The sequence below is a fragment of the Leucopleurus acutus genome, assembly GCF_964270905.1.
Source record: "Leucopleurus acutus genome assembly, chromosome: 16".
Lineage (NCBI taxonomy): Eukaryota > Metazoa > Chordata > Mammalia > Artiodactyla > Delphinidae > Leucopleurus > Leucopleurus acutus.
In genome coordinates this window covers 52290271-52311493 of record NC_139158.1, presented here as the reverse complement: position 1 = coordinate 52311493, position 21223 = coordinate 52290271, and the positions used below count along the sequence as shown (strand labels likewise).

General features: G+C 39.3%; 1 protein-coding gene across 3 annotated transcripts in view; it reads left to right on the top strand.

Annotated features, from left to right (window-relative positions):
• The window catches only part of PLCB1 (phospholipase C beta 1), a 690893-nt gene that overhangs the window by 530385 nt on the left and 139285 nt on the right, over window positions 1-21223 (top strand). For all 3 annotated transcript variants that reach the window (XM_082857476.1, XM_082857477.1, XM_082857478.1), the window contains 2 exons: window positions 6966-7123; window positions 18390-18472. In XM_082857476.1, the coding sequence (XP_082713602.1) occupies window positions 6966-7123; window positions 18390-18472 (241 nt within the window). The remainder of the gene's footprint in view (window positions 1-6965; window positions 7124-18389; window positions 18473-21223) is intronic.

The following is a 21223-nucleotide window of genomic DNA, read 5'->3' as shown; positions in this document are numbered from 1 at the left end:
CAGAGACCTTTGGGTAAGCATCTAAAATATAGAAATTCAAACTTCCCAAAGCCTATTAAGAATGTTATAAAATAAAATTATAACCAAGGTATAACCCGATAAAATCCAGTTAAATGTTAAAATCAATACCTAGAAAATGAGTTAGATTTTATACTTTACAAGCAGTTCCAGAACAAGCAGAAATATTTTCTACAGAAACATTATTTCACGGAAGGGGTATGTGGTGGAAAAAGAAAAGTTTTCCTATTCAAATGAGTTTTTAAAACGCTAGATTCAAACAAAGGTTGGAATCTACTGCAGTATGTTTCGAATATAGGGAAAAAAAGCTTATAGATTCACTCACACTAAGGTTATGATCAACCCTCCTCCCCTAGTCATGACCACGCTAGGTACTTTCTTGGAGCATTTTAAGAACAAGTATTCCTGAGAAATGCCAGTCTAAATTCAAATAAGGAGAACTTCATTATTTGGAATGTTTTCTTTTGAGCATTCAAAGGGACCATAAAGATTAAACATACAGTATAAAAACCAATCAATTTAGCAATGCGTTATTATTATTATGTCTATTTCTCTGCTCATTATTGCCCCTTTGTTGACTATCAAGACACTCAGAAGGAAAAATAAAATCCAATCACTGAGAGAAATACATGCACAGAATGAGTTGATGTTTAATTACGATGGTCATTTTCTAGGGTTTTGGATAGACTTGGCAGTACATCAGGTAGTGATTACGGTTTAAGTTATTGTTTTTCCTTGAGGAATCTACCCTTATGACTCAAAACAAGATTGTCTCAGGACTGAACAGTGTGCATTCATTTCAATTACACTTTTTCAGCTCTTCATAAATCTTTCCATACTCTAAACCATTTGGGAGATGATGGCTCCATATACTCAGGAAAAGCAAAGTGACATATCTCTGAATAATTAACATTTTTATTCAGCTTGGGAAGTAAAACATTAGATTGGAGGTTTTAGTTATCCCTCTGCTGAATTAAACTATCTGATTATTCAATTCCTCTCCTATACCTTAAGGTATAGTTTTTCCCTTGGCAATCCACTACCAACCCAAGCTTAGTGTCACTCCCTCCCTTTACATCTCTCCTACTCATTTAGTCCTTAGCATATGCAACTTTTTATAATTTATTTTTGGTTTAAAGCACACACAGACCTATGAAAGTTGGGTGGTAGAATGGAAAGAAGCTGAGCTTAACAAATAAACAGACCAAGTTTCAATTTGCCTTTAAGTAAATTAAGTCTTCTAAGCCTTAATTTCTTCATGTGAAAATGAAAGTAAATTGAAACAGCCAGGGTATTTTGGGCTATGCATAAGAGGATACTATTACTTAATGGCTTAAACATTAAGAAATTTACTACCTCACACAGCAAGAAGTCCAGAAGCAGAGTGGTTGAGTGTTGATTAAATCAGGAATTCACTGATGTCATCAGAGACCCAGATGCTTTCTATCTTTATGCTCCTCTTATGGTTTCTTTTCCTTTTTTTTTTTTAATATATATTTATTTATTTATTTTGGCTGTGCTGGGTCTTAGTTGCGGTATGCAGGATCTTCGTTGCAGCATGTGGGATCTTTACTTGTGGCATGTGGGATCTTTTAGTAGCAGCATGAGGACTTCTTAGTTGCGGCATGCAGACTTCTTAGTTGCGGCATGCATGTGGGATCTAGTTCCCCAACCAAGGATCAAACCCGGGCCTCCTGCATTGGGAGCATGGAGTTTCACCCACTGGACCACCAGGGAAGTCCCATCCTCTTATTGTTTCAAGATGACTGTGCACCCTGAGCATTGCCTCCATAAGAAATAAGCTCCACATGTGGCCCAGGGAACATCCGCATCTTGTGGCCCTTTGTATGAGGTTTTCCCCAACTCACCCAGCAGACTTTCCTTTACACCCTATTAGATGTAGCCCAGAGTTACACCATACGGCAATGCCCTACAATAAGTACCAACATGGACCACAGAACCACTGTGACTGGCTGAGAAGAATTAAGATTTATCCCAGGGCTGGAGAGGGGACCCTGAAGCATATCAGAACCTAAATAGATTATTCTGTTGGCAAGGAAAAAGAGAAAGAAATGACTGCCAGAAGTGTAATAGTGCAGTGAGGGTGTAAACTCCCTGGCACATAAGAGCCTTCTCCTTTGTTTGTACTTGCCTCTTTACCTAAATGGTAAGGTGAGGAAGATGTCTTGCGTCAGTTTTGTATCCAAAGCAACCAGTATTTTACCTCCCACAGAGAATATTTGAGAATATGAATATACTCTAGTGATGAGGCTCCTGTAATCAGTAAGGCGTATGCTTAAAGTTCTTTTCCCACTTGCCTAAGCCATCCCATGGCAATTGGATCTATGTTCAAAAGAGGTTCAGGGTGATAAACCATAATGGAAAAGAATATAAAAAAGAATGTGTGTGTGTGTGTGTGTGTGTGTGTGTGTGTGTGTGTGTGTGTATATATATATATAAACTGAATCACTTTGCTGTGCAGCAGAAATGAACACAACATGGTAAATCAACAATACTTCAATTAAAAAAAAAAAAAGACCTTCATGGTCTCACTGGGGCAGCAGACAGATAATGTAGAAGAGATCTGATCAAACTGATGGCCCTAGAGACGGTCAAGATGAACAACACATCCTCTGTATTTTGCATAGTTCCCTCAAGTGTAGCTGTTGGTTTCACAGCATTGAAAGCAAGTAGAAATGGTTCCCATATCCATTTATTGAAGGAGACAGTGTTTATTGAAGAAAGCCACTGAATTAACAAAAGTTTCACAATCTGGAAACTTCTTACCCTAAAGATTGAAGAGAAGACAATAAATAACGATAAATATAAATATAGGCAATTAATCACATTCCACAAGATGAGAAATTTCTCAGAAGCTTGTGTTAATAGATGGATTGTGATTTTCAATTTTCTGGTCTCTTCCATCCATGGACGACTTGACTAATCTGAGACAAACTCAAGTGAATGAAGCCAGCTGCCCAAAATGAATGCAGTCAAGTAAGAAGTTGCAGAGCTCTGACTCAGGGCAGTATTATGAATTAATCTGAGATGGAGCTTCAGCTCCAAAGTTCAATCATAGGCTTGTAATGTACTCCAGAGGGTTTTCACAGCCAGGCAGAGATGATGCCAGATACTAGTTTCAGAAACAACAAGGGTTGAGGGACTCATGACATATCATTAATCCCAACCTGTGGCAATCCCCTGGCCCCAGAAGCTTTATTTATTGGATCTAATCAAATGGAAATATAATGGTTGGATGGGATATAATAATGAGGAGTTAGGAATTTTAGGGAAGAAAAATAAACCAGCTTTGAGGCTTTAGGCAGAAAAGGAGAGAGTAGTGGCGAATATTAATTCACATATTTGGAAAAAATCTCCATAAATGTAGGAAAACATACAGAAAACCTAATATGCATTCCAAGCAATAAGACAGTTATGGATAAATGTGTGTTTTCTAATGTTTTCTTTGGAAGATTTTCTTTTCTAATACAGATTATTCATTTTAATAATGAACAAATTTACCTTAGAGGAATTCTTTTGGGCTTAGATGTTGGACAATAAACACGACACAGGCACACACGCACACACACACAAACACATATACACCCTCCTCCCCCATTCTTTTTTTTTTTTCAGAATCATTTCCATCTCTAACCCCATGCCTTACCATCTCTTTCAAAACATTAACTGATCAACATTCAAAAAGTACATCAAATTGCTTCTATTCTCTCTCTATATATATATATTGCAAGCAAATCCAAAGAAATGTTTCTGGAAACTTCTTGAATCTTTTATGACAGAACACTCTAGTGTGGGTTAGGTATTTTTCTACCTTCAATCTATTATTAGATTGAAGCAACTTGCTTACTGGCAACTTCTTTACTGGCAACTCCCTTTCAGAAGTTAGTAACACTTAACAGAATATTAATGAAATTGCACATTATTGGATATAGTCAGTAATACACTTAAACAATTTCCTAGGTAGTACACAAGAAAATCTGCTCCACTCTTGAATAGCTGTGCAGTGGTCTGAAGGAGCTAGCATTTTTAAAGAATTAACCTGATAATTGTTTGAATTCTTCACTTCTTTAGCTAAAGTAGCCCTCCTTTAAGTTTAGGAATAACATATAAATGATCATCTTTTTCCCTTCACTACCACTCTCCATTTTTCCTTTATGCAGCAAAGACCTTTATTACAACAAACTTTGAAGCATTTTAAATGGCAAATTTATTATCTAGCATCAGGAATTTTCTAGATTATTTTGTCAGCATTTCTGCTTTTGCAAACACTTGTGTATTTAAAATGTCCTATTTTTTCCAGTAAAGAAGTGATTATGCAAACCTACTTAATCAGCCTTTCAGTGCATTTACTAGGGCTCTATAGAACTGAAAAATGTCACCCTTTTGTTATGCTGATATCGGATGTTGTGACATGCATATAAAAATAAAATTAAGCCAATAGGTTTAATCCCATTTTCTTTGTCCTGTGTGTCTCCAATGGACAGATCTTATCCATTTCAAAGTCATTTTGACAGTTTTCATCAATATGTCGTCTTTTAAATGACTGCTAAAAAAAATGATGGAAGCTTATAATGTATAAGTCACAGAAAATCTTTAATATGGAAAACCAAAAACTTCCATTTGTGTGTTTGATGTTGGGCTTGTCTCAAAACTTATTTATTATTAATCTTTTAAAACTAATTTATCAAGGGAATTCCCTGGCTGTGCAGTGGTCAGGACTGAGGGCTTTCACTGCCGTGGCCCAGGTTCAATCCCTGGTCAGGGAACTAAGATCCCGAAAGCCACATGATGCAGCCAAAATAATAATAATAATAACTTATCAAAAAATTAGTACCTTCCATCGACTTCTTAAATGAAACAGAAATAGCTTGGCTTCTCTTTCCACCCTCAGATTTCTTGGGTGCCTTGATTATTACAATTCTTATCACTTTACTAGAGGATATCAGTTCTGCTTCCAAAGGTTTTTAATTTTGATAAATTTTATCTATTTTCTTCCTTTGCTACTTGTGCTTTTGGTGTCATATCTATGAAACCATTGCCTAATTTAAGTCACAAAGATTTACCTCTACATTCTCTTCTAAGAGTTTTATAATTTTAGCTCTTACAGTTAGGAGCTTCATTGATTTCAAGTTATTATTTTTTTAATATGATGTGATAGGGATCCAACTTCATTATTTTCCATTTAGCAATCCAGTTGTCCCAGCACCATTTCTTGAAAAGATGATTTTCGGCAATGAATTGTTTTGGCACCCTTGTTGTAAGTCAATAAATGTGAGGGTTTATTTCTGGGGTCTCAATTCTATTCCATTGATCTATGTGTCTAATCTTATGCCACTACCACACTTTTTTTTTTTAACATCTTTATTGGAGTATAATTGCTTTACAATCATGTGTTAGTTTCTGCTTTATAACAAAGTGAATCAGCTATACATATACATATATCCCCATATCTCCTCCCTCTTGTGTCTCCCTCCCACCCTCCCAATCCTACCCCTCTAGGTGGTCACAAAGCACCAAGCTGATCTCTCTGTGCTATGCGACTGCTTCCCACTAGCTATCTGTTTTACATTTGGTAGTGTATATATGTCAGTGCTACTCTCTCACTTCGTCCCAGTTTACCCTTCCCCCTCCCTGTGTCCTCAAGTCCATTCTTTATGTCTGCGTCTTTATTCCTGTCCTGCCCCTAGGTTCATCAGAACCTTTTTTTTTTTTTTAGATTCCATATATATGACCACACTGTCTTGATCACTGGAGCTTTGTAGCTAAGTTTTGAAACTGGGAAGTGTGAGTCTTCCAACTTTTTCCTTATTTTTTAAGATCATTTTGGCTATTCTGAGTCCTTTACATTTCCATATGAATTTTGGGATGAGCTTGTCAATTTGTGCAAAAAAAAAAGCCAGATATGATTTTGATAGGAATTGAATTTGTAAATCAATTTGAGGAGTAGTGCCAACTTAACAATTTTGAGTCTTCTGCACCATGAACATGGGATATCTTTTCATTTACTTAGGTCTTGTTTAATTTCTTTAACAGTGTCTTGTAATTATAAGTTTTATACTTCACTTGTCAAATTTAAATTTATTCCTACAAATTTATTTCACTTTTGTTAAGAGAATATTTAGCTATCCTAAGCATTTGTGTCTTGGACAAACATGACAGAAGGTTTGACTTATATAATAGAATGGCCTGTCAACAATACCCCTTCATAGGGAGGGTCAGAATTAAAAGACTGAGTTTTGAAGTTATAATCCTGATCTTCCACTTACCAGCTTTGGAAACTTGGGCAAATAAAATGATCTATGCCATTTTCATTATCAGAAAATAAGCATTTAAAAGTAAAGGTAGGGCTTCCCCGGTGGCGCAGTGGTTGAGAGTCCGCCTGCCAATGCAGGAGACACGGGTTCATGCCCTGGCCCGGGAAGATGCCACATGCCGCGGAGCGGCTAGGCCCGTGAGCCATGGCCGCTGAGCCTGCGCGTCCGGAGCCTGTGCTCTGCAATGGGAGAGGCCACAACAGAGAGAGGCCCGCGTACCGCAAAAAAATATAAAAAAAAAAGAAAAAAAGAGAAAAAAAAACGTAAAGGTAGTTATACCAGCTAGATTTTTATGAAGATTAAATGTAGTAATATACGTAAAGTCCAAAGAACTATAATTGGCACATGGTAAGCAGTTAATAAACATGAGTTATTGTTACTGTTACAATGCTCTCCTCCTTCTATTCTCTCTTCCCCAAACCACTGCTAGGGAGCCACAATTCCATTTGGGATTGTGCCACTACCTTCTGTTATGTTGAGGCAGAAGAAAGACTGAGAACTGCTCAAGGTCTTGAACTCTGTTTTCCTATCATTGACGAGCTTTTCTAGGAAGCCACCAGTGTCTTCCTTGCTTTGTGGGAGTTTGAGCTTCATTTCGTTGACGTTTTACAGCTGGCCAGCTGGCTGGAAACTCCTCCGTCGAGATGTATCGCCAAGTGCTCCTGTCTGGTTGTCGCTGTGTGGAGTTGGACTGCTGGAAGGGACGGACTGCAGAAGAGGAGCCAGTCATCACCCATGGGTTCACCATGACCACGGAGATATCCTTTAAGGTAGAGTGAATGAATATTGCTGAGAGAGGAAGCTGGGGAGACCTGACACCTTTTTGGGTAAAGCCTGCTAAGGTAGAAAGTCCCAGTGGTCCCAATTAAGTCCATAGGCTATTAATCATCTTTGCAATTTCAGAGGCTAAAATTTAGCAATTCATCCATGATTAACTGGCATCAGGTAAACTGCTAACCAAAATCTAAAGAAACTGTCTTATTAAAGGAAATATCAATTTATTTGTCTATTTAACACTCATTCTTTTTATTGCATTTTATCATTGTGAAATATAACATACATAAAGACTACATACAACTTATTCGTACAGTTTAACCAATGGATATAAAGTGTACACCCATGTATTTACCACCTAAAGCAAGCAGTAGAAAATTACTGGCACCCCAGAAACCCCATGTACCTATTCCCATTAGAATGACCTCCTTACCTTCAGAGATGACCACTTTCCTGACCATTATAGTGATCACTATTTTGCTTTTCTTCAGATGTGTACTAGTTTATGTGCAGCTGTAAACATTGTAGTTTCACTGCTGTTTTAACTTGATATAAGTGGATTCATGCTGTAGTATGCATTATTTTGTGTTGTGCTTTTTGAACTCCATGTTCTTTGGGAGATTCAACAATATTATTGCATGTTTCTCTAGCTTCTTTGCTTTCTTGATGATGATGATATTAATCACCACTATTTACTTATTACATACTATTCCATTCTGTGGAATATTATATAATAGCCAATATAGGAGATTGACTATTATAACGAGCTTTTGACACATTGATACCTATCAGTCAAAGACCCCTAGGAATACACCAGTGGTCCAAGTTGGCTCTACTGCTTATGCAAAAAGAGAGTACACATGTCATGGGGAACTGTGTTTGTCAGTAAAATTGTATTAAAGAGGATTTACAGGATTTGGCCTGTATTAGGTGATTTGGGTGAGGGTTCAACGAGACAGGGTTTTGCTATAGGTTGGATGCTGTCAGTAAGCAGAAATAATCGTACGATTGGGTATCTTGATAAGTCCTATCTAGGAGGCAAGACTAAAGTGGTAATTGATAAAGAAGCATCAGCTACCCTTATTAATCAGGAAGGAGGGAATATTTGGTCATCTCCCTTCTCTCTCCACCCAAGGTTCCATCCTACACCATAAAGGGCCTAACATTCATGCATATGGACACCCAAGCCCAAATATCCAGGTTCTATTCACATTCCCTGCAAAGAGCTGTCCGCAGGAGCTTGGGGTCATTTGGGCTGGGGAAATCTGGCGTCCTAGGTAACTCGAGAGAGATCTAGAAAGAGGATATGTGGGCTTTTGGGGACATGTTCTCTTGACTGACTCAGGCTTCTCATCTCTTTGGAAGGGGTCAGAAAAGAAGGGCCAGAGGATAACTCTAGAGCATAGTGTCCCAAGGCATGAGCCCCATTACCTGGGTTACTTGGGTCTCAGGGCAGAACTGGCTCTGGGTCACTAACTCTTACCCTAAGTAATCAAGGAAACAGAGCTCAAGTGGGTGGTAGGTAAGGTGGAGTGGGGAGAAGGCCATTGAAAATGCGGAGGTCAGAGTGCTGAGAGGACAGAATATTGGATGAGTTAGATGTTAGCATCACCAAGACTGGTGACAAAGCTTTGGATGAAGAAAAAGTGAGCCATTTGCCAAAGTCTTTGCTGAATGAGGGGACATTCAGTAGATGGCAGAAGTGAAGAAGTGGTAAAAGCTGGTTTGGCTGCTGCATGAAAACTGGGTTTGGTGTGGTTTTGTTTTAAGATAAGAAGATTGAAATGTAATATTTCAGAAGTAGCATTGGGAGCAAAAAAATTTCCAATATCCAGCTTTTAGCCCTGGAGCACTTGGGATGTGATAAAATAAACATCTGTCTTTTGAGAGGGCAGCAAAAAGAAGCAAGATTTTCAAGGGACAGCCAGGTTTCAGTTTAAACAAATGAATTTCCTGATCAAAGGTACTATACTTGACAGCAATAAAAATGTGTTCAGAAGGAATATTAGCACCTTAAAGTATATTTACTATGTTGTGAAGTTGACTTTTCATGATTTCTGAAACTTCGGCTCTTACATAGCAATTAGTGAAAAATAGCACCCTTCATTAAATTTTACAACAAAGTTTAATATGGGGTTGACCTTAATTCTGATCAAAATCTTTGTATCTGCTTCTGAAGTTGAGCACTCTTAATGTCATTTGGTTTTTCTTTAATGGAAAATCAATGGGTTTCTGTTCCATTTCCATAGTCCCCCACCTTCCCAGCTCCTGCCATGGTCCCTCGTCAGCTAAGATACCAGCCCTAACCTGTTGGGCTCTTTTAAAAAAGTGGGGGACACACGACCCTTGTGTGGAGTGGATACAATCTGTGCTCATCCGTCTGTTGATGGATGGACAGGGTCCTGGAAAGGGAGACAGCACATTCTGATGGAGCCATTGCTGAGCTAGGGGACTGATGGCCTTGTGCACACACCCGCTGCCAGGAGGGCCACCCACACCCCCACCCACCATCCCCTCAAGAGTCCCTGTGAGGATCAATTATATTTTCTTAAACATTTATAATCCTCGAGATTCTTTGATTTCCTTTGGGGGAAGGGGAGACTCTGTGTGTGGGGGGGAGATAAAGCACATTCCAAGCACATTCTAAGGCATATTTATTTTGTGTGAAGCATTGGCTTCTTGGCCTTGGCCATCAAGTCAGCTTAGAGTGACTCCTCCTGTGCACTCGACCGTACAAGTGGTCCTTCAATCACATCTGTGATCCCAGAGTCATGGGCCGATTGAGCATCTATTCCTGGGCTCCGGAAGCACAACTTCCCACCGCATACACAAACTTGCTGACAGATTTAGGGACTGAAAGACTAAATCTAGCCCAGAACTCTGCTTCCTTTTTCTGCCTGCTGGAATTGGGGGTGGGGGGGCAGCCAAAAAAGAGCAGGAAACTCGTCATCCTGGTGGTTAGTTGGTACAGCTTTGCTTCCTGCTATTGTGCATTTGCAGGATAGATAATTCTGGCAGAGATGTGGGTGCGTGTGTGGTGGTGGTGGTGGTGCGTGGGGATGAGTGTGAGGCCTAGAAATGCCAGCCTGTTTTGTGGACAAATACACAGAGCAGGAATTCTCTGCATCAGGACTAGGACTAGAGTGAGGCAAGTGAAGCATCTCTCATGCAAAATTTAAGGAGGTGCTTATTCTCACTGACATATAAATGCGGACTTGGCACCTGAGATTGAGTGTCTCTTTAAATTTTGCACTTTCGCGCCTCACTTGCCTCACCCAAGTCCCAGCCCTCTCTGCCTGATTATCAGCAGGCAGTCTGCTTTTCCAGAAACTACTGTGTAAAATGACTTTGTAAGAAAGGATGCGAAGAGAAATCGGGGACAAAGCTCCATGTGATCTCTCTCCCCCTCATCACCCCTTTCCCCTCACTCACATGGCTGGGCTCTGTGCGGTCCCCTGACCATGATAGTTAGGTCCTGCCTCACAGCCTTTGCAAGGTTGCCCCTCTGCCTGAAACACTCTTCCGCCAGGTATCTGCATGGCTCACCGCTTACCTCCTCGAAGCATTTCTCAAATGCCACCTTCTCAAGGAGGCCTCCTGGGACATATTTAATACTGTGACCAGCACTCCCACACTCCTGATAGGCTCCCCACCACTTTATTCCTTCTATTTACCAAGAGGCACTTATCACCTTCTACCACTCTGCTTAATTTACTCAGTTATCATGTTCCTTCTTTATTGTCTGTGTCCTTCTGTCAGTAAGAGCATTGAGCTCCACAAAAGACGGGGATCTTTGTTTTGTTCCCTGATCTGTCCCAAGCACTTTAAAAAGAATCTGGCATATAGTAGGTGCTCAATAAATTTTTAATGACTTTTTCCATCCCCAGGAAAATAGACAAATTATAGTATAGCCTTCATTTTTAGTCTTTCTTGTCTCTGTTCATCAGATAAATGAATTTTGTCTTTCTCCGTTTTTGCTGTGAAATTCCATATATCAGTAGGCGGTGAAAAGATTCTCCCAATGTTTGCCAGTTTGAGCTATCCCATAGATTTGGACCTGATCTTCACGGTGTAATTAGACTATATTCTATAGCCACAGCGTGTACTGCAGCAGCAACATAAACCAATTGCAAAAGTTCATCATTTTTTTGTCACACAGTTTATCTGCTCTGAGTCTATGTAATCTGGAAAGCTTCCACACGATCTATGATAAATCCCCAAAAGCAAAAGTTCCTGTTGGCATTTACCGCCTGTTTATTGTTGGGCCAAAATAAAAAGTTGTGTTCTGGGAAAGCAGGCATGCTGTAATTCAGCCTCTTTATGGAAGACTTTTTATTTCGCACTCTGGATTTATTTATTATATATCCCATATATCGGCTCTTCACTTTCTTTGCCTCATTGCCTGAGCCTTTCCGATGCTCATGACATATAGCAGTTCGCCACGTGGTCTGCAGACTCTCTGCTCCCACTCAGTCTCCTCCGCCCCGCACCGATCCCCACCCACCTTCTCCATCCCCAAGCTGCTCCTTTTTCTCACCCCTCAGGCAGCTCCTTTGTAACCAGCAATTGCATAAGATGGAAAACTGAGTAAAGTGATAAAATACATAATTAAAATATATTAAATTTGAGTATGTGGTTAAACGGAGCATTTCTGAAAATGAAGTGTCATTCTCTGAGAGAGTAATAATTTAGGATGCAATTTAACTGCCACATACATGCTCACATAAAATGGATATCCAAATACACCCTGCTGTTGTCTGTCAAGGATAAAAGATTTCAAGGGCAGTTTTTCCCCTGGAGGTTAGTAACTGAGCCATATGGTTTATAGATTATTGGATCCAGTGTTAGAGGTCTCTGAAAAAATGATTTTGGCTTAATGAGAAGCAGTCGAGCAGTAAGGTACTTTCAAATCCATTGTCCACTAAGGACAGCTGATGTGAAAGAACCAAACTTAAAACCTAGACTAGCCTTCTCATCCTCAGTGATCAGGTGCTCTATGCGAAGTGTTAGAAAGGTATGAAAAACCAAAAGGGAACTTCCAGAGTTTTCAGGTGCTCCCAACTAAAATGGTTAGATGAAATTCAGTAAATGTTTTCTTTAAAGGTTCCAAAAGCTTTCCTAAGCTGGTGACTAGAGTTGTGGTAGAGATGGGGGGAGGGAGGAGGGAGAGGCTGGGAAGGAAAGAAAGGAGACCATAGAAGTTTAGAATGCAGCTCTAGAGCTGACTGCCAGGGTTCCAGTACCAGCACTGACTGGCTGCAAGGCCAGGAGAAGCTCCCTTACAGGCCGAGCCTCTTGTTCTAAGCCATGTCTGTATATTAAGTAGGGTCGCTGAATGCTGTTGTTCTAAGCATTCAGTGAGCTTACTTAATATACAGGCATGGCTTAGAACAATGCATGGCATGCAGTGAGTCTATAAATGTTAGCTACTGATATTATAATTGAAAAATTTAAAGCCACACTTTAGCTTTCCTTCTAGAAATATAATGGTAGGGTATTGTATATGCAAGGAGTTGTTAAGTCAGGGTGAGGGCAGGGAGTTGAATGAAGTCATTTGTAAAGCTGCCATGGGAGAGGATGTGGGTGACACCCAGACACAACCCCTGGCATCCACTTTACCTCTAGGAAGAGGCCAGAAGCCCAAACCATGTGACAAATGAAAACACAGCCCAGCCTTGGTAAAAGGCCCAGTGGGAGCTGAGAAGAGTGTAACCAGTGAGCTTGGAGGCTTCATTGCAAACATGGGGTCCTTGGTCAAGTGCACAAGACCAAACATGTACAATGTCAGAAGTAGGAAAAGGGAAGAAATAGGATACATCAGTCAAGAAACTCTAGGAACCCCAGAACCCAGTGGCAGTTCAGGGCACACCAGCATCCCTCCTGTGGGAAGAGAGAACCCCACCCAGAGAGTTAGGAAGACAGGTAAGGGCACAAACTCTTTACAGGTGTCTGTAAGAGGAGGCCCAGAAAAACATGGACATTTCATTGGCTAAAGATAAAGAGAGCTAGGCCCTTGGGTTTTCACTCACCTTCAGGCCTGACTCTCACTGGCCCAAATGGTGATGGGGCGGGTCTATGATCAACATTCATTATTAACAGCAACAGGAGCAGTATGCATATAGCCAAAATTGTCAAAGACTAATTACACTATCATTTGAAAGACTTTTTTAAATTTAAGACTTGATCTTGATTGGAAATTTTGCCCAGGAAATTATTAAAGTCAACCGGGCTATTGAGTATGGAATCAACATTCAAATTTCTATAATACAAAATTACATTTACCTTTGGTTACAGTCAAATTTTAAGATTTGCTTAGGCCAGTGATCAGACCAGTCCAGGGGCTGACAACCTATCTTCTGCAGCCCACTTTCAGCCTGTCACTTGCTTTCATAAATTCAGTTTTGTTGGAACATGGGCACATCCACATGTTTGCATATTATCTGTGCCCACTTTGGGGCTACAAAGGCAGAGTTGAATATTTGCCACAGAAACCATATAGCCCACAAAGCCTAAAATACTCACTACCTGGCCCTTTATGGGAAAAATGTGCTGTCCTCTGAAAGAGTCAGTAGAGAAATAAATGGGAACACAAATAGGCAGATTGTGTCTCTCTTCTATTAATGATTTTAAGAGTCCATTTATTCACTTGGAAATATTTAGTGAGCATCTAGAATGCTCCATAGTAGTTTCTACATCCTAGGGGCAGAGCAATGGAGAAAACTGAGTGCTTACCCTTAAAAAGCTTACATTCTAGTGTGGAGAAATAGACCAAAATAAACACACCACATGGCACGTGGAAATATCCCTTTAAGACAACGTTAATCAGTATTGAAGGCAAAGAAGGGCTAGAGGTATATTATTTTCAGCAGGATGGTGGGAGAAGACCCTGGTAATGTGGAATTTAAGCAGAGATTACCACCCCTCAAAATTAAGGAAGTTAAGCCTTGCTGTCAGATAAGAGTATTCCTGAAAGAAGTAACAAGGATAAACAAAGAAATGAGAGATGAACAAAGAGATGAAGTAATGCTTGGTCTATTGGAGGGAAAGCAAGAATGTCAGTGGACTATAGCAGTGTGAGCAATGGAAAAGAAGTATTTAGTGAGATAGCAGGTGCAGGATCTGATAAAGAACTTGGAGTTCACTCTGTGAAATTGGAGGTCATTGAAAGTTTACTCCAAAGGAGTGAAATAGAAATCATCTGACTCATGTTTAGGAGCAATCACTCTGGCTGTGGTAGGCAGTACAGGAGGCAAACATAGAAGCAGCTAAAAGCTTTACTAGTCAGCCTCCACTAGGTTTTGCTGCTAAAACTAGAAACTCCGGAATCTCAGTGGTTTAGAACCACACAGGTTTATTTCTTGCTCAGGTTAGATGTTGACTGTTGCTGCCATCAGTATTGTCTGCAGTCCATACAGAAAGAACAGCCCCAATATGTGATATCACCAGGCTCACAGCAGCGGGGAAAGAAAGGTGGCAGAACCCAAGATGGCTCTTGAAGACTCTGCTCCAAAGAACGGTGTGCCATTTTCACATGCATTTCAGCAACCAAAACAAAACACAGGGCCATGCCTATGGTCAACAGATCTCACAGGAAGGGTAGTGAATATGTGGGAATGATGACAGAATCTATCCCAGAAGTTACTGCGAGGGTTTTTGGGTCAGGATGGTAGAGGTGGAGGTGCTGCTATGTGGTTATATTCTGATTATATTTTGGACAGGATTACAGATGAATTGAAAGATGTTATAATAAGAGGAATCAAGAATGGCTGTCATGTGTTTTGCAAGTAGCAAATAAAACAGGGCCAAATTTAGGAAATAAACAAAATCTAGCCCCCCTTTTCTCCCCATACTACCCACTTCCTTTAGATATCTATTTGCAATTCTTTTTTTTTATCAAAGTAGAACTGATGTAAAATGTTGTGCCAATCTCTGCTGTACAGCAAAGTGACTCAGTTTTATACATATATACATTTTTTAAATATTCTTTTCCATTAGGGTTTATCCCAGGAGATTGGATACGGTTCCTTGTGCTATACAGTAGGACCTTATTGCTTATCCATTCTATATATATAATAGTTTGTGTCTGCTAATCCCAAACTCCAATCCATCCCTCCCCCACCTACCTCCCCCTTGTCAACCACAAGTCTGTTCTCTATGTCTGTGAGTCTGTTTCTGTTTTGTAGATAGGTTCATTTGTGCCATATTTTAGATTCCACATGTAAGTGATATCATATGGTATTTGTCTTTCTCTTTCTGACTTAGTATGATAATCTCTAGTTGCATCCTGTGTTGCTGCAAATGGCATTATTTTGTTCTTTTTTTATGGCTGAGTAATACCCCATTGTATATATGTACCACACCTTCTTTATCCATTCACCTGTTGATGGACATTTAGATTGTTTCCATGTTTTGGCTACTGTGAATAGTGCTGTGCAATTCTTTTGAGGGCTTTGATCTTAGCTGGTTAAGGTCATTAGCTGCATGAGAGTTACTGAAATGATTAAGAGAATAAACTGTAGAGTCAGACAAACTTTCCTGGGGTTTCCTGGACTCTCCTCTCTGTGACCTTGGGCAAATTGGTTAATATCTCTGAGTTTCCATTTTATAATCTGTGAGATGGCAGATAATATTTTCCTTAAGGAATGTTTATAGTGGGAGATAAGATCTGTACCTAGAATGCAAATGCTCATTTAATGGCAGCTCTTGTTTGTATTAGTTGGGTTTAGGGTGAATGGGGAGGGGGGGGCACCAGCAAGCTGAGTAACCTTAGTTGTTTTGAGAATATCTGCCCATCACGAGCTGTGTCCTTTACCTCCTCTCGCTGCATTCTTTTTTTTTTAACATCTTTATTGGAGTATAATTGCTTTACAATGGTGTGCCAGTTTCTGCTTCACAACAAAGTGAATCAGTTATACATATACATATGTTCCCATATCTCTTCCCTCTTGCGTCTTCCTCCCCCCCACCCCCCCATCCCACCCCTCTAGGTGGTCACAAAGCACCGAGCTGATCTCCCTGTGCTATGCAGCTGCTTCCCACTAGCTATCCATTCCACGCTTGGTAGTGTATATATGTCCATGCCATCCTCCCGCCCTGTCACAGCTTACCCTTCCTCCTCCCCATATCCCCAAGTCCATTCCCCAGCAGGTCCACATCTCCATTCCCGTCCTACCCCCAGGTACTTCATGACATTTTTTTCTTAAATTCCATATATGTGTGTTAGCATACGGTATTTGTCTTTCTCTTTCTGACTTACTTCACTCTGTATGATAGACTCTAGGTCCATCCACCTCATTACAAATAGCTCAATATACAATTGCATTGTATATATGTGCCACATCTTCTTTATCCATTCATCCGATGATGGACACTTAGGTTGTTTCCATCTCCGGGCTATTGTAAATAGAGCTGCAATGAGCATTTGGGACATGACTCTTTTTGAATTATGGTTTTCTCAGGGTATATGCCCAGTAGAGGGATTGCTGGGTTCTTGCAACAGGCTTGTGGAATGAGGCTTATCACTCGTACTTTACAGGCCAGCAAGCCAAGTGCACATAGGCATTAAGTTATTTTTCTCAAGGTCACACAGCTTGTAAGGATAAGAAGAAGGATTCAAACACAAGCCTGTTGGACTCCAAATCCTGTACTCAAAAAAATCAAATAAAGAGTTTAAAATCTGGGCATTGCTTACTATTTATAGTGTACTTATTTTTGATGGTATCAACTATCATAATGTATGAAAGGCACTCTGTGGATTCACTTTTAAGAAACAGTGAGTGATTCTTTTGCTCCATGCAGGCAAATCCTTCTTAGAGGATATATGCAGATGTAGTACAGAATTAGAAAGCCTTATTTATACTCTGGGGCTGGAGAAATAGCTTTCTGGCATGGATAGAAAGCAAACTATGAATTGTTTAAGGAAGGTAGAGAAGATAATGGAAAAGCCTCAGGCATAAGGGATCAGAGTGAAAATTCCTACTTGAGAGGAGAAGATGTAAAGAATAAATGTAACTAAAAAAAAAAAAAAAAAAAGGATTTGAAGCCACAGGAGTATTGGCATTGATATAATTAAAAATAAATGAGATCATCCTTTAATACCAGTTCAATAAGGAAAACAAATGCCCAAAGCTGGTGAATATTCATTGAAATCTGGTCCTTCATATATTACTCTAGGCAATCTAGGATGAAAAGTAATTTGGAGAAACACGGGAGACTGTAAAAATATTCCTAGTCTTTAATTTAATAATTCCCCTTCTAAGAATTCATTCCCTGAAAATAATTCAAAATATCAGGGGAAAAAATAAAGAGGTTCTTTGGAGAATTATTTGAATGATAGCTCTTAAAATATGTCTGTCCAACAATTGGGTAATGGTTAAATCAGTTATGATACTGCCACTCCCTAGAATTTTATACAGATACTAAAACTATGACCTATACAGTTTTTCTAAATACAGATTGAGGAATGAAGTACTGACACATGTTACAGCATGGATGAACCCTGAAAGCAGGCTCAGTGAAAGATGCCAGGAATAAAAGGCCACATTTTGTATGATTCCATTTATTTGAAATGTTAGGAGTAAGCAAATCTATGGAGACACAAAGTAGATTAATGGTTGCTTAGGTCTGAGTCTGTGGGGTGGGGTTGGTGAAATGGGGAGTGACTGTTAATGGGGACATGGCTTTTGGGGGGGTGATAAAAATGTCCTAACTTAGACTGGGGTGATGGTTGCACAACCCTGTGAATATTAAAAACCATTTAGCTGTACACTTTAAATGGGTGAATCATATCTCTTACCGCTGTTTAAAAATACAAATAGAGTATTTACTGTAATTAAAACTAAGTTATACAGATATACGAAAAACAAACTAGAAATAAATATAACCAAATGTCAGCAGTGGTTTGATTCAAAGGGTGAATTTATGGGTGAAAAATGTTGCCTTCTCTTGTCCAAAATTTTTATAATGTGATCTGATATTTTTATTATTAAAATAAAGTAGATATAATTACCAAAGAGGAGAACCATTCAGCCTCACAGTTATGACTCCCCCTCCACCCAAATCCAGTTTTCTTTCTTTTATCTTCCTAAATCAAGAGTAAGAAAATTTATTATCCAGCAGCCTGCAAACCGCTTCTTGCCATTTTAGCCATTTGATAAAATTCTATGAATGAAAAAGACAGTGATATTAAAGGGTGGAACCCAAAAGAAAAAACTATACACATTAAAATTCTGGCTTATTGAATATAGGTATTCTCATTTTTAGGAAGTGATAGAAGCCATTGCTGAGTGTGCATTTAAGACTTCACCTTTTCCAATTCTGCTTTCATTTGAGAACCACGTGGATTCGTAAGTATTCAGCATATTCAATAGGGAGTATTTTCCCCAAATAGGGCATGTTTAGTCATTGTTCATCAGATATAAGATTATTTGATGTTACTAATGGTGTTTCTCAATTATGCTATATATTAAGTGGCATGTGTTCATCTGTATATAATGGAATGCATTCATTTAAATCTTGTTAACATTAAAAAGATCCATTGGACTTGTGGAATCTATTTTCATGCCATGGTAGGATTTAAATTAAGGACTCCTCTTTTTACAATGCAGTGAAACCCATTTCCTTGTATAACAGGTGTGTCTATTTCAGGGGACCACTTCTATAATCCTCCTTCGTTTGCTTCTTCAATCGTGTGCAGATTTATAGTCAGTTTTACCACCCTAAAATAGCCAGTTCTGTACACACTGGAGCTGGTGTAGAGAAAGCTAAATAAATTAAATAAATTCTATTCTGCCACTCTGAACTTACATAGAACTGAGACCACCAAATTCTCCCTTCTTCCTGTTTTCATTGGTTTCCCCTGTTTGTTAGTATTTGTAAATATTTTCCTATTTCAGAATAGCCTGCACTTTTTGCTGAGCTCTACAAAGAATAGGTAATTTTGACTTAACTCTTATACTCATTTTATGACAGAGGATCAGAGTAAGACACATCTACATCAGACACGAGGATGTTAGTTTATCATATAGTTATTCAATCTAAAGAGCCTCAACGTGAAAGATTCTCATCTATTACTGAATCAAAATTCAAGAAACTAAAATTCTGGTCCCTGGAATTAATGTCTGAAGACTATGTAGTAGTGACCATCACTGCTCAAAAGACCATTTGGGAAGCCCTTTGTTTCATTCAACCACCTAAGCCAGTTTTCTCAACTAAAAGCCTACAACACCTATCCTAATTTGGCTCACAAGTTCCTTAGATCCTTTTTTATCCTCCTTCCTATCAAAAATCTTTCCCAGGTCACTGATTCCCTTTGTCCAACTAATTTGCAACACATGCTTCAATTCACTAATTCTTAAAGGATTTACTAAACCTTAAAGAACCAGTTAGGTAGTGACCGAATTTTAGCTTGAGGAATTTCAAAGTAATTCAATGTGATCATTTGTTAATGTATATGTGGAGAAAGACCTTATTTTGAAGTAACCAAATTATAGCTATCTGTATTTCTAGTGTGCCCTCAGGAAATCCATACTACATTTACCAGCTCATGACTCTGTTTCATTAGGAAACAATCGTCCAGTGAATAATGTAATCATTTAGCATATAGTTTTTCTACCACTTCTGAGGGCCAACTGAAGAGACAAGAATTGATTCTGTTTCACTATTTCTTTTCTAACTAAAGGGGGAACCTCTTTAGGTACTGTATTTAGTACTTCGTTTGCTGTGACAGCTCTGATTTGCATGTGACTTTCCTCATCTCGGCCTGTCCATTTGTAATTGGGCTCTACAACGCCTTAGCACCTTTTTTTCAGGCACTCTAGTTCCTAGACAATCAGTCATTTCCTTTTTGGAGAAATATCTCCAAATCTAGCACATTTATTTTCTTCAAGAAATGTTTCTATATAAATTAGACAAAATGAAAAACTCTACTTCCATTCTTGATAGTCATACCCGCTACACTGCACTCTGCCATGCAGCCAGAGAGGTATCAAGAGCCACCACTACCACAAACATAATGACAGCTAATATTTATTGAATGTATATTATGTGCTGAGCAACGTTCCAAGCATAAGCTCATGTAACCCTCACCACAAAGCCAGGTGCTCCTAAGAGTAAATATTAGTACTATTATCCCTATTTTACAAATGATGAAACTGAATCCCAAAGAGGGTAAGTTACTTCCCCAAGGTCATGCAGCTAAAATGTGGCAGGGGTTCAAAGCTGGCTAGTATGGCTTCAAAACTCATCTGTTTAACCCACTCCATCCCCCACACCTAAACAAAAGCATCACAACCTTCCAAGCATCGAATTAAGACAACCAGAGCATCCCACAAGGCAACTGCCTGTGAATGGTCACATTTTTGTGGCTCGTGACCCTTAACCACAGCTTATTTTTTTCAGTCTTCAGCCTCAATTCTACAGAGAGCCAAACTGAGCATGAAAACGAAATCCACATTGAACATATAATCAAAAAAAGATTGTACCATAATACAGCCCTTTCTGGTTTAAAAGTGAGAAATTTAGCTGTTAAAAGTTCATTAATAATGCATGAATACAAAAGAAAACAGGATAACAACCTTCCCTGGATGCCATGATATTGATCCCAAACCACTGAGATAACTGAATGGCAGTGAAATACTGAGATACTGAATTCTATTGTGGAAGGAAGTTTTTGCTTCCTATTTCCATTGTCCTTGAGCCTCACACACATATCAACATCATTCAGCTACAATTCTTTCCTGGCTGGACTATCACACACCCAAAGAAAACCTGCAAGCTTTTCCTTTGCTGGTAAAACCCTGTGCTTGACCTGCAGGCCATCCCACCTCATTGCTGAAAGAACCAGTGACAGACACCATTCATCAGTAACAGCAGTCTTCCCCACGAAACTAGATACACCCTCAGAATCCTACCCAACACAGTGACACAGGGAGACAGCCCCCAAAATATCTGAAACCTATATGTTACCTCTAACAGCAGTTCTTTTTTTCTCCTTTGTGCTGTGTATACAAAATACCAGATTCAGAACCCTGGCCCCAGCCCACTTGAGCCGTACTCCAAAACAATCCCACACTGGAAGAAAGGAAGAAAACCTCTTA